Below are 13,833 nucleotides of genomic sequence, written 5' to 3' on the forward strand. Positions count from 1 at the left end.
TCAAGAATCAAAAAACTTTAATGTTTATAATACAAATATGTTACTTTCCGCCCATCAAACTAGAGAGTCCCCCGAGACCTCCAGCACCCTGTTGCAGCTGTCTCATCATATTCTGGAGGCCCGATACTCCCCCCATTTGGTGTAAGACTCGCGGGTCCATCATCTTTGCCATTTGCTGATTCAACTTGGCCATTTGGGTTTGGTTGACATTCTTGGCAGCGTCACCTCCCTTGAACAGACCCTTGATGCCTCCCATCCTTTTAACAACGGCGGCAAATTTAGTGTACTGGGAAATAAGGTCTTTGACTTCTTTTTCTGTAACGCCAGCACCCTGGGCTACTCGAATGACCCTGCCATTTTGTTTGGAGAATAGCTTTGCTCCGTCTCGGTTGTCAAGTTCTGCATCATTCATGGAGTCCATCATTGTCATGAGACGTTTTAATCTAGCCATTGATTCTTGCTCACTGCCCTTTGATGTCAGATCTTGGGAGAATCCTGGTATCATGCCCTGTAAATAACATCATAAATAATAAAGAAATAATATATCTAGAATTAACTCAATTCAATTATAGTATTGCTTACTGGTAAGGTCTCGATTAGAATATGCATCTCAAATCTGGTCACTTATTTATAATGTAAATACATATAACTTAAGAGTCCAGAGAAAGTTCCTACAAAATATTGACTATAAGATGGGTCTACCCCTTTCTGAGATACCATATGATTTATTATTTAAAAAATTGCATATATTTTTTTAATCATTTATTCATTCATCCAAATACATTTACACGGGTAGGCGCTCGAAGTGTTACCAACTTCACGCTGCTGTAGCAACCAAACGGCTAATGACAGTGCGCTCATGTTTTGACACGTGTCAGTCTGTTATATTGTTAATAATTCTACAGAAGCATATCGTTTTACGTCTCAGTTAAAAAAGTTATCAAAATGGAATTTAAACACAACTATTTGGTTGGAAAATCGCAACTAGCCATTATTAATGAACTACGACATTTACATATGAACAAAATGTTTGTGTATCGGACCATTTCACGTTACAATGATACTGGTAGCATAAAAAAACGCCATGGAGGTGGACATCCAAAAACAGCAACATCGACAGAAATGGTTCGAAAGGTGAAGGCCAGAATTCAAAGTGCAGTTCAACTGGCGAAAAATCTCAATGTGTGCTCGTAGCATGGGGCGCATATTAAAAAATGAACTACGATTGAAGCCATACAAAATACAAAAAGTGCAAGATTTAACGCCTGCACAAAAGGCAATTCGCCTAGCAAGAGCAAAGGTGTTAAAACACTTGCATGTTGGTGGCGAGCTAGAAAATTTGGTCTTTTCTGATGAAAAATTTTGCATCCTCTACAATTTTACAAAAAAATCTAAATTAATAATTTTAATTAATATTATTATTTGAATCGGCATTGACTTCGTAACACTTTATTATGAAAATGAAACTTTGTTATTAGTGTTACACAATTTTATTCTTTTACAGGAACACTACTCAAGTTTTGGAAGAACACTCTTCTCATCGACGGGTGATATAAAACGTTTTAAAATAAGTTTTATATCACCTGTCAATGGGAGGAGTGCTGTCCCGAAACTGTAGTAGTGTTCTTGTAAAAGAATAAAATTGTGTAACACTAATAACAAGTTTGTTTTCACGATAATTCATTGTATATTAAATGGAGTGGGCTTTTTTAGTAAATAATTCGCATACCATTATTTGTGAAAAGGGTCCCATCTTCATTATATTTTGAAACTGTTCGTACATATCTCTTAATGTGAATTGACCGTGTTTGATTTTTTCCAGTAGCTCATTATCGTCTAATTTTAGTTCATTAACTTTATCTATAAGGCCTTCTATATCTCCCATGCCTAACAGTTTGCTAATAAAAGGTTTAGTTTTGAACGGCTCTAAATCATCTATGTGTTCTCCTGTCCCGATGAATATGATGGGACTTTTTGTTGCTGCAACCCTGGTAATGAACAAAAACATGAAAATAGATTATCATTTAAACAGAAGTATACAAGAAGTTTACACGAATTTAAACGTACCCAAAATGCTTTTATTTACTATCAAAAATACGAAATATTGCTCATCGCTGAATGAGAAAGAAATACATAATTATATACATTATTAGATTGAGGAAAAAAGGTAAGGGAATTCTTCGCTGACTGGGATTTAATCGATTGGACATGATCAATTCGCCAAAATGATTATAAAATATATCGGAGGTCATAAAAATAGGCTAAGGAGAGTAGCGAGAAGCACCACAGGATAAATTTAGTAGATTTTAAGATAGGTAGCTTGCCCCTCACATATCGCACACCACATCTGAGGACTTAAGTCTCCTTGGCTCTCTATAATCTGGTAGCCTTGGCATTTTCCTTTCTTGGCAAAATCCAGGAGTATTAAATGTACAACTTTGTTTCCACCGTTTTCCTGTAGATGGGTTTAGCGGTAAGTAGTGGTCGAAATAAATAAATCATACATGTCATGCAGTAAACTTGGGCATCTGTCAACATAACCTCATAGAAACATTAGATTTGTCTTTGCATCATAAAGTTATTCTCGATTGAAAATGTCAGTTTATGAGCCAAATTCTCGTAATTTGCAGGAGGTTTTAATTTTCTGCTTCAGTATGAAGAAATTTGTGGGTTAAGCTCATCGAATGCTCCAAATACTTATAGTGAGGCCGCTATTAGTGAAAGTACGTATCGTCAGTGATTTCAACGCTTAAAAAACTGTGATTTTTATGTTGAAGACGGCCGTAGCAGTGGAAGAGAGAAGATTTTCAAAGATGCAAAATTGGAAGCATTACTTGATGAAGACTTGTGTCAAAAGAAGAATTGACACAATCATTGAGAGTGACTCAAAAAGCAATTTCAAAACGCCTCAAAACCGAGAGATATTGAACGGCGTTTGTTTGCTAGTGAACAGTCGCTTGAAAGGCAACAACAGAAGGGATTTCTCCATTGCATTGTAACTGGGGAAAATAAATGGGTCCATCACAATAACCCTAAATGCAGAAAATCATGGGGATCGACGGCCAAACTGAATATTAACGGTTCTGAGGATATGCTCTGTATTTGGTGGAACAAGCTCGGCATAGTATATTATGAGCTGTCATAACCGAATGAAACAATCACAGGTGATCGTTATCAAATGCAATCAATTCGTTTGAGCCGAGCATTGAAAGACAAACAGCTGCAATACAACAAAAGACACAAAGTGATTTTGCAGCATGACAATGCTCGACCCCATGTTGTGAAAGTGGTCAAGACATACTTGGAAACATTGGAATGGGAAGTCCTACATTGCCCCCACTGACTATCACTTGTTTCGATCAATGGCACATGGCCTGACTGACTAGCACTTTCAGTCAGAAAGAAGAAGTAAAAAATTGGATCGATTCGTGGATCCTGTCAAAAAATAACCAGTTTTTATCAAGGCGGGATTTATATGCTCCCCGAAAGATGGGAGAAAGTAGTGGCCAGCAATGGACAATACTTTGAAGCATAAATGTATAACCATTTTTTTACAACAAGGCCCCAAATTTCGGAGAAAAAAAAACGGCGGAAGCTAAGTTGTACACCTAATACATAATATTACTTCATTGGATTGAGGAAAACCGGGAGAGGAGGAGACTTAATTTTAAGATGGCAAGATCTCTATAATTGATCAAACTTACGCTGACAAAGCACCTCCTCCTTTGGCGTGACCATCAAGCTTAGTTATGATAACCGATCCAATATCAACTTTGTCTTTGAAAGCTTTAGCTTGTGCCTCGCAAGCCTGACCGATTGTGGCATCCATGACGAAAATAATATTATCGGGTTTCTGAAAAGAAAACAGTCTTTGTTATTATTTCATATGGTGTCAAATTAAATCCAACTAAATAAGAACGAAACGATTTTAGATTCTCAATATTGTCGGGTTTCCGGAACAAGTTGGTAACTATAAATTTTCAAAAAGTAAGATCTCTTCATAACTGGCATCAAATAATCTTTACTAAAAAAGTCAATAGAAATATTTTGCAAAATAATGTTTTACAATAGTTTGCTAGCGGTTTTGATTTGGGGTGAGCTTTCAACTGTAAAAGTAACAAATATGACGCAGTGCCCTATGCACCATTAGATATGAAAAAGGAATAATGATAGTGAAATGAATATGTAGGTATCACCATCAAAAATGATACAACATATTAATAAATTGATTAAAATAAGATAAAAATACCATGACATCACACAAATGTATATACAACTTTGTTGTGTATTTAGATGCTATATTTTATACAACATTGCATATATCATTTCCTGTTTGTTTAGATATGTTTCTAAAAATATCATTGTAATAATGTAAATCACCATAAAAGTTTATGTGATTAGATGTATATCTACTTACAATAGCATTAGAAACTGCCAACATCTCTTCGAAAAGAGATTCTTCCTGTTTATGTCGACCACTGGTGTCAACAATAATAAATTCAAAACCTTCTTTTTTGAAAATTTCTACTCCTTCTTGGGCAATGACAACAGGATCCACTTCTGTGTAACTGGAAAAAAAAAATTAAAACTTATCAATAATTAAACCTTATAACTGAGGGTGACAAACAAATCAATACTGGTTAAAATGGTATTTTTATTTCCTTAGTTAAAAATAATCAATTCAAACGTGAGTTAAGATTTGAATAAAATTATATATCAGTTCAATTTATGAATAATGGTAAATTTATGACGACCCGCGACAAATCAGCACACACTAGTGGTAACACGTGCGTAATAAGTTTACCTAGCTGTTTTTAAGACCTATTTATAAAGAAAAATCAATCATTTGGAATCCTCATCTTGAAATTTAAGAAAAAATTTGAACTGGGTTATAGTCCCGTGGCTAGTGTTGCGGACTCACGGATCAGAGGTCCAAGGTTCGAACCCCACTCTACCCCAACTTGATTTCCATTTTTTAATAGTGAGTTATTTACAACTCATTGAAAATGGTCACCAAAATTTAAATATTTGGGTAAATTATAAGAACGCTAATATTTCTTTTTACTTAAAAAAAAACCAATACCACAAATGTTTAACCCATTGCAACACAAAGCCGGCGAACCGCCGGCCAAGGTCAATTTGTCACTGACACACAAAGCCGGCGATTCGCCGGTTTGTCTTTGAAGTGATTTTTTTACATTAAAACAGAATGACAATAACTTTATTCATAAAAATGACATAAATAAGTATATTTCAGTTACTGATTTCATAATAAAATGTAATAATCACAACTTATTTCACATTGTTTATTACAAAATATTAATTTAGTCTTAATGTTATTGTAATAACAAAATGTGTCTAAATTAAATAGTGTGTTGTGTGAACAAATTATGTCATCTTTATTAGTGGTGCAGTGGGTGAACTATAAACAGATAATGTTTTTATATTACCTTCCATAAAACGGAATTCGAGCTTTTGTTGCGTTTTGCTTAATTTGATCATACGCTCCGGCTCTGAAGGTGTCAGCGCACACAAGACAAGATTTCCAGTTCTTCTTCAGGTAGTGGTAGGCTAACTTGGTACATGTGGTGGTTTTACCAGAACCTTGCAAACCTACAAACATTATTATGTTTGGTTTTCCTTTAACTGGTTGGTATGGTTTCACCCCTGGATCAACGAGCTAAAAACATGAAACAATTTATATCGTAACCACCTCAAAATTTATAGCAACAAAGAGGGAAATATTTATGAAAAAGAATATGGAAGTTTAGGCATTTACAAGGCTTATAACTTGTCATCAGCCGGTTTAAGTGGCCAATTTACACTGTAGATCTTAATAACTCCTTAGGAAAATCCAGCCAGTCTACAAACATTTGGACATACTCGAAACATTGTAACTTATTTTTAGTGGTGGGGGAAAAGAGAATCATTCAAAACACACGTATAATATCGTCTATGTAAAATCAATACCGCGGAAGAGCCAAAAAAATTCAAACAGGTTTTTTTGTATTTTCAATTAAATAGGACATGCTGCATTGATTGGTTCATTTGAATTTCGTTTTTTTAAAGAAATAACCCATTAAGCCTCTATTTAAAGGCTTGTCAGCAGGTGGAAAAGAGGGGATATGGAAGGAGGTTATGAAAAATACAACATCACCCAGTCAAATTGAGAAAAAAATCTCTCTTTATATTTTTTTCTTGCAACTGGTGGGAATCAAACCTGCAACGCAAATTGACCAACAAATTGTTTGCATTCGATTCAATTTTGTACCGCGAACAAGTTCTCCCTACTAAAGCAAAGCAATACCGAGTATATCCCTAAATCCAATACAGCTGATGAGACATAATTAATTTGCGTAAAGACAATACAGCGAATACGCCATATGCAATGTACTGCGGGCCAACTGTTTGTGACACCTGATTTTTATCATTCTTATAATTTCAGTCATACTTATATGTTATTCTTATTTATATATTATGTAGCTGCATATAATATGTATTTGTGGGTTCGTTTTGAATCAACGTACACGTATTGTCATACCTATATTGTTTGATTTTTTATATTATATCGTATTTACTGCATTTTGTGGTTACCAACTTGCCATTTTTTAATTGGCTCTAGTATTGTTAATATATTTCTACTTATTTTCTTATGTAATAAATAGCTGTAAAAAATCCCAAATTAAATAAAATAAATAAGTAAATGCCAGTTTAACTACCACAATTAACTTCACATAGACGCATACAATAGTAAAAACATATTTTCTAGTATAAATGAACAACACAAAATAAACTGTTTTTCAGATTATTTTTTATCTTTTTTTTTCATAAATTTGTTTGTCCCTCCTGAACATTTTGACAAATGGTTCACCAGCGGTATTGAACTTACATAGACGGTATACCAAAATAAATCAAATTGGTCCAGCCATTTTCAGATAAGAACCTAGATAGAGCTACAAATATTGACATGTAATAAACAATCATATATTTACCTTCACAAGCTCCTTAAATACCGCTGACTGTATCATTCTCCTCTTATTGAGCCCTCCAGCCATCTCCTCGAAGTCAATAACAGCTCTGACATTCTCTCTCAAATTTTTCACTAATCTTATATTTACATCCGCTTCCAATAATGCTGCACAAATTTCTTTCAGCATAGAACTTAAAACCTGAAATAAAACATTTTACTATTATGATTACCGTCTTACAATCAAACGCACTTGTATATTATATACAAAGGAAGCATATGTGTTAACACAATATAATTTAGTAGACACCTCTTCATTTATTATCGTTGCTTTACTGAGCGATTGGAGGGCGGACGTAATCTTACGCCCTAAATCTGCTAACACCATTTCGACTGTTTATATTTGCACAATTTATAATAGAAGAAAACACTTTTTAATATTGAAGAAGAAACTAATGTTCCAATTTAAAGAATATCATCTGTCATTTCGCATGGCCAACACGTCAATATCCTGAAGTTGGCAGTTTACAGATAAGCAGAGAGCACAGGTCTCAGTATCGAAAACATAAGGAAAATATTGTTGATGGTCAATTAACCCTCCCTTCCGGTAATGTGTAGTTAACCCTTTCAGAACCAGAGTGATACTGGCCAGTAAAAAAATATTTTTTTGCATTAATGGATTTCTGATTTTTTTCTCATATTTTTACAAAAACCTTAAAGTGATGTAGTTTACAAAAAAAACATGTACTTCAGGAATGACATTGGAGTAAAGGAACACAGTACCAAAGGCATATATCATAATTTCATATTTTTTATAAAAAGAAAACTACAAAATACTCACAAAATAAATTCTTATACTACATTTACAATACAAAACTTTAAAAAAATAAACATTTATTTGTTTTAAAAAAATAAAAAATAATTAAGGAATTTTAAAAAACAATTTCCTTTTTTTAAACGACTAAGAGCCACACCACACTTCAGGCGTTAGATTAATGACCTTTGATGTACAGTTTACACCTTTGCTGTTTGTCAATCAAGGTAGGCCCATGCCTCTAACCATCATATCATATCTGATATTGGCTATAGGACGCATGGCAGCCAGAGTACGGTGTTGTTTGGTACTGGGTCCTGCTTCATCCGCAAAACAAAAAGGTCGACCTCGTTTTTGAGTTTTATTTCCTATAGACATAAGCGCCTTAGCAATTTCCGCATGAAATTCACTCAAGACCTTGGATTTCTTACCTAATTGACAAGAATGTCATTTTTACAACAGCCAAGCATTAACCACACTCATGTCAATTAATGAAATACAATTCGAAGACAAAATCTTTTGCTTCTTAAGTCTAGACAGTAAGGCTTTAACACATTTTTGGGGTCAACCCTACCCATTAACCTATTATATTCGGCAATGATAGCGGGACACGGTACATGGACAGAATCTGCCTGTGACCATCGTTTTACAGTCGTTATAGGGTTGTGTCTCAGATACAACATAAACTGGCTTCCGAACGAACCCAGAATATCCAAAGAATCCTCTAAATATGCCGTCTCTAGATGGACATCCTCACTGTCTGATCCTCACTGTCTGATTCCCACTCAACATCGAAGATATTGCCTGCCAGCATAACAATAATGTCATCATGCGTTAATGCCATTATTATCTTTTAAAAATGGAAAAGATCATATTATATACATGTCTTCATAAAATTTCTACATATAATCCAATATATACGTTATTAATTAGTAATTTAAATTAGTACCAAATCACCTAGAAAGTTGGTGAGTATCAAGCATACTCGCACAACAATCTTTGAATACCAATGTAATTCCAGAAGTACATGAATTCATTGATCGAAAAATGATACTTCAATAATTATTTTAACCTTAAAATTATTTAAATCTATTAGTTTATACTTCCATAAACTTTTTTTTTAATATCCACAATACGTATAAGTAATATAAATATTTTATTTGTTTTATTTAGTTTATATAATGTTTGTGCTATTCTTAATTTTGTTTTTCTGATTATTTTTACTTTGTAATGGTAATTAATAAGGCAGGTTTGGTATTGCACTACTCGCCCAATTAAGCGGATATAGAAATTATTATTGTTATTTTAATATTTTTTTATTATTGTAAGCTACCTAAAGAAACACACCTTGTAAATTTTATCAAAATTACACACCTTACCCGAGACCCCATTAATAGTAGATGATAATAATTTGACGCCATAAAACAGGCACCGTGGCGTAGATCGTTGAACAACCACCTGTGAAACTGGAGTCGTGGGTTCGATTCCCGCCAGTTTCAATAGAGTTCTAGAAATCTTATTTTCTCAATTGGTCTTGGTGTTGTGGTGTATTTTTATAACCTCCTTCCATGTCCCCTCTTTCCCATCTGCGGACAAGCCTATAAAATAGAGGATTAGGGGCTTATAAATTTTTTAACAAATAAAAAATCATAACATCGTGCAAAGATCTTTTTTTTAGAGAAATAATCCGCTAAACACGAATAGCCAATGTATGGCAAACTATTATTTATACTAGGTTCTTACTCAACATCGAAAAATTGACCATAAACAAAATAAAAAAGAAACATGTAATTTGTAAACTCCTGTCAAAATTGACGAACTAATATTTTAATTTTTAGGTTAGGGTCGTGTGGACGGGAAAAGAATACATTTTGCACTGTATTTTTTTAATAAAAGAAAGGTTTAGATCTAAAATGTCAACAAAAGCAGCATTAATGAGTAAGCTTATATGTTTAAACTTCATTAAAAGTTTGTAAACCTTAAATCTTATATTGTTTATAATATTAATAAGAAGATTGAATCTTAAAATACATCGATTAATGTTAATAAAATGTATTTTTAGTATTAGAAATTTACTTACGAATTAATTTATGTTCAAGCTCTAAACCCACTTAAACATTTGCGGTTACCATGGAACGTACTGAGAAGACAACATCTTTCTACATTAACTGAACAGAAACCTTTGGAATCACAACCTCTCGAAAGGGGTAAATATTCTATGTACCACACTTGATTCCCACTTCCTAATAGTGGGTTATTTATAACTCGTTGAAAATGCCCCCCAAAACTTTCGGGTAAATCCTAAGAACTCAAATCTTTGTTTTCTTTTTAAAATATAGAAGAAATACCCTCCCATAGAAAGTCAGGAGTTTTCATTTAACTAAATACCAATATTGTGTTGTAAGTTTTAATACCCGATCACTATTTATTTCAGGCAATAATTTTGTTTGAAAGAATTAATAAACCATTAACTGATACCATTTCAGTCGATGCATGAATACAAATTTTTTAAATGTAAGGAAAAAATTCCTACGTGTTTATTTAAATAATATAGCTAGGAATATTCTGTGTTAAGGAAGGACAATATTTGGTTTGATGTTTTAAATTTATATTTTCACCTGTTTATTTTGTTATCTTATCATTTCAGCTGCGTCTCCTGCAGTAATTGATCCTTTAAAACATCCAGACTATTTTCAAGTTCACAACATGTTTACTGTAAAAGAACTTTACGACGCTCGAGTACACTTTGGCCACAAAATGGGTTCCTTAAATGACAAAATGCGCCCTTATCTGTTTGGTTCTAGACTCGATCATTTAATATTTGACTTAGACATAACAGCGGAACATTTAAGACAAGCGTTGAACATAACCGCTCACATAGTGCTCAGAGGAGGAGTCATATTGTTCTTCATCAGAAGTCCGAATAATGCCTACGAAGTCGAGACAGCAGCAAAAGAATGCGGGGAATACGCTAATACGAGGTACTGGAGGGGAGGTATTTTTACAAACTCACAAAATCAGTTCCAAGCTGTTACCCGTTTACCTGACTTGTGTATTTTCTTAAGTACCTTAAGTCCCATACTAACTCAACACACAGCCATCAGAGATAGTGCTAAAATGAATATCCCCACTATTGGAATTTGTGATTCCAACAGTGACCCAACTCTCATTACTTATCCAGTGCCCGGCAACGATGACTCTGCAGTTTCTATTCAGTTGTATTGCAAGCTGTTTAAAGAGGCTATCCGCCGTGGAAAGGAAGAAAGAAAAAAGGTGTTAACGGAAAGTGTTTAGAGTCTGTATATTTAGTTGCTTAGATTTTTTTAGTTTATAATAAATAATTTAATATCAAATTTGTTTTTTTATACTTTATCAACCCCACTAAATAAATAATAGATAAATCATTTCAATTGGTGAGATTTTTTAAAGTGTTCCCCACAAAACTAAGTACCTAACCTCCTTTAAACAATATTTTTCAAATGGCGCTAATACTTAAATAAAATTCTGTTTTATTTAAAAAATAAAATCCTTTTGATAAAAACATTGTAATATTCAACATTAACCCTGTCAGCAGGGATGTTCATTTAATAAATCTATATAATATTATATAAAAATGAATCGCCATTATTATTCTCGCAAAAACTCGAAGATGGCTTGACAAATTTACGTGGGGTTTTCTGCAAAATTGTCTAATTTACGTCCTCAATAATAACATAACGTAAATAAATAACAACATCTTAAATATGTTGAGTGGAAAAAAGTTAGAAGCATATAATATATGCTTTTAACTTTTTTCTAGCTTCACATATGTGTTTTTCATCGATATTTCAGGGTTGCATTAGACTAAAATGCATATATTAAAAAATAAAAATAAATGCTTTTTTATGTATGAAAAAGTTTGTACTTTAATGATTACACAAAATTATTTTTAATGGATACTAAATTGATTAATGTCCTTGCAATTTCTTAATTTCTACATATTAACTTATTTTTAATGGATTTTCAGTAAAGCTTAAATAATTTTAACTGACATTTGATACATTTTTGAAAAACGGATTCTTACACAAAATGCATCACTTAAGTAAATAGAGCAGAGTTTGATATTTGCAAAAAGAATTCAATATTTGAAAATTAGTTGTTTACAGTTTTGGAATTCAACCATAAACAAGTACCTAGGGTTCTACTTACCCAAGAAAAGTTACACTATCTTTTTTACGTTTATCTGGTTTAACGGTTTTTACATGCTTTCACGACACAACTAAGCATTTTGGTTTCGAATTAAATGTCAAGCTCACGTCGAAACCTGGCTGGCAATTAAAGAACGACTCAATATCGAACGTTTGGGCATGAGTTAAGTGTCCGGGTGCGTATTTGTGATTTAATAGGTAAATGGTTTTAATTAAGAACACGGAACCTGTTTCTATGGTTACATAAAAGCATTATGAAGTAAAGTTTTTGAAAGAATCTTTCAATTTGATTTTTTCAAGATACTTATTTTGTAAATAGAAATTCGTTTTACAGTTTTACCTTTTTCTAAAGCATATACAGGAAACTCCGCGTTGATCGCGGGGGATACATTCTGGACATGGCCGCGATAACCAAAATTTGCAATCAACGTAGGATTTTTCACGGAACTCTTATCGGATATTTTTCAGCTAATTCTATGCCTATTGCCAATAACGTTCAAAAACACCATTGCTTGCGTTAAAACAATTTCTTCTCGCTTTTTTCTATCGATCGCACCGCACTGTGGACTCAGGCAATTCGAAATCCCTACCTACAACTGCAATTTTACCACCATTTTCTATCATTTAGATTATTTTTAGTTTGTTTTCTAACATCACTACATTGCGAAAAATGTCACGTTATAACGAATCCGGAGTCGCGACTAACGGGGGGGTTACCTGTATTTGGTAAGTTAGATTAGAATTTCTAACCATTATTATTATTTTTATTTTTTTAAATCTTGAAATAAGGTACACATTTTTGCCGCAGTTAAGTAAAAAAAATAAGCTACCATACCAATCAAAGAGAGGTTGCTTTTAAATTAAATTTTTAAATTTCAATAGGTACATTGAAAGGTGATGGGGCTGCATAGTTAAAATTTTTACTGTTTTGCAAATTAAAAAAAAAATTACAATACATTTTTTCCTATACAGATAACAATTTGATATTCATGAAATACTTGTACAAAATTTTAGGGAAAACCTTAAATAAATAAACATAGTCATAATATTTTAAACATTAATATGCCAATATCTAAAACAATGTAAATTAGATTATTTAAAATAAAACAACAATTTTAAATAAAGAGTCAAAATTTATTTTTTATATTATAATTGTATAAAAAAACATAAAATATTATTTAAGTCAACAAAAATTGTGTAATTAACAAAACTTATTATAACTGTAATTTCGGTGAACACAAAATATAAGCAGTCATTTATCTAATTATAACTGTGGCTTGGATCTATAAGGGCCAATGTAGTAAATCGTAATATTACAGGAGAGTAATTATTTAGCCATTTTGTGGCATTATAATGAACTGTTTGACATATATGACAACAAATATTAATGCAAAAATTACCACACACTTATGTGTCTATAAAATAGTTAAGTGTACAAGTTTTTAAATTGATGGCAAGAAAAATATGAAATCTGACGTTGGCCCTTTTAGATCCAATGCACAGAAATATAAAATAATGAAGTCATGGCTTCAAATATTGATTTCAGTCAAGTGTTTATTTTTACTGTTTTAAAATTACGCTCGTCATTTCGCTGCAAGAATTTGCTTTTTTTTATATTCTCCATAACACTCGCACATAACATATAAACTTGCATATTCTGTAAAACTATTTGTGCTTAAATTTGGGTCATATAAAAAGGTAATATTAATTATTAAAACAAATATGGCATATTTTGTTAGTTAAAAATATTAATAACAATTGAAAGGCACAATTCTTGACATTTGAAGTCATGTACAAAGAGATAGAAGACTGATCCCCCTAGAAGATTGATAGCGTAAGATTGATCGCCTTACCTTTATGTAACA

The 13,833-nt window shown here is 32.6% G+C and overlaps 2 protein-coding genes across 2 annotated transcripts; one reads left to right on the plus strand and one right to left on the minus strand.

The window, feature by feature from the left end:
* Srp54k (signal recognition particle 54k) lies at nucleotides 1-7,475 on the minus strand. Its single transcript, XM_088234485.1, has 7 exons — nucleotides 7,278-7,475; nucleotides 6,993-7,169; nucleotides 5,451-5,680; nucleotides 4,418-4,568; nucleotides 3,705-3,853; nucleotides 1,730-1,988; nucleotides 1-508 (listed from the first exon to the last, which is right to left on the minus strand). Exons 1-7 carry the CDS (start codon nucleotides 7,353-7,355, stop codon nucleotides 41-43), a joined length of 1,512 nt encoding a protein of 503 aa, XP_088090611.1. The 5' UTR covers nucleotides 7,356-7,475; the 3' UTR covers nucleotides 1-40.
* A 2,069-nt stretch (nucleotides 7,476-9,544) lies between these two features.
* Nucleotides 9,545-11,134, plus strand: mRpS2 (mitochondrial ribosomal protein S2). The gene is made up of 3 exons (XM_088234469.1): nucleotides 9,545-9,719; nucleotides 9,881-9,988; nucleotides 10,429-11,134. The coding sequence occupies exons 1-3, from the start codon at nucleotides 9,695-9,697 to the stop codon at nucleotides 11,073-11,075; spliced, it is 780 nt and encodes a 259-aa protein (XP_088090595.1). The 5' UTR covers nucleotides 9,545-9,694; the 3' UTR covers nucleotides 11,076-11,134.
* The last annotated feature ends 2,699 nt before the right edge of the window (nucleotides 11,135-13,833 follow it).

The sequence above is a fragment of the Micrasema longulum genome, unplaced genomic scaffold, assembly GCF_059751315.1.
Source record: "Micrasema longulum isolate JH-2025_06_02 unplaced genomic scaffold, ASM5975131v1 h1tg001246l, whole genome shotgun sequence".
In the NCBI taxonomy this organism is placed as follows: Eukaryota; Metazoa; Arthropoda; class Insecta; order Trichoptera; family Brachycentridae; genus Micrasema; species Micrasema longulum.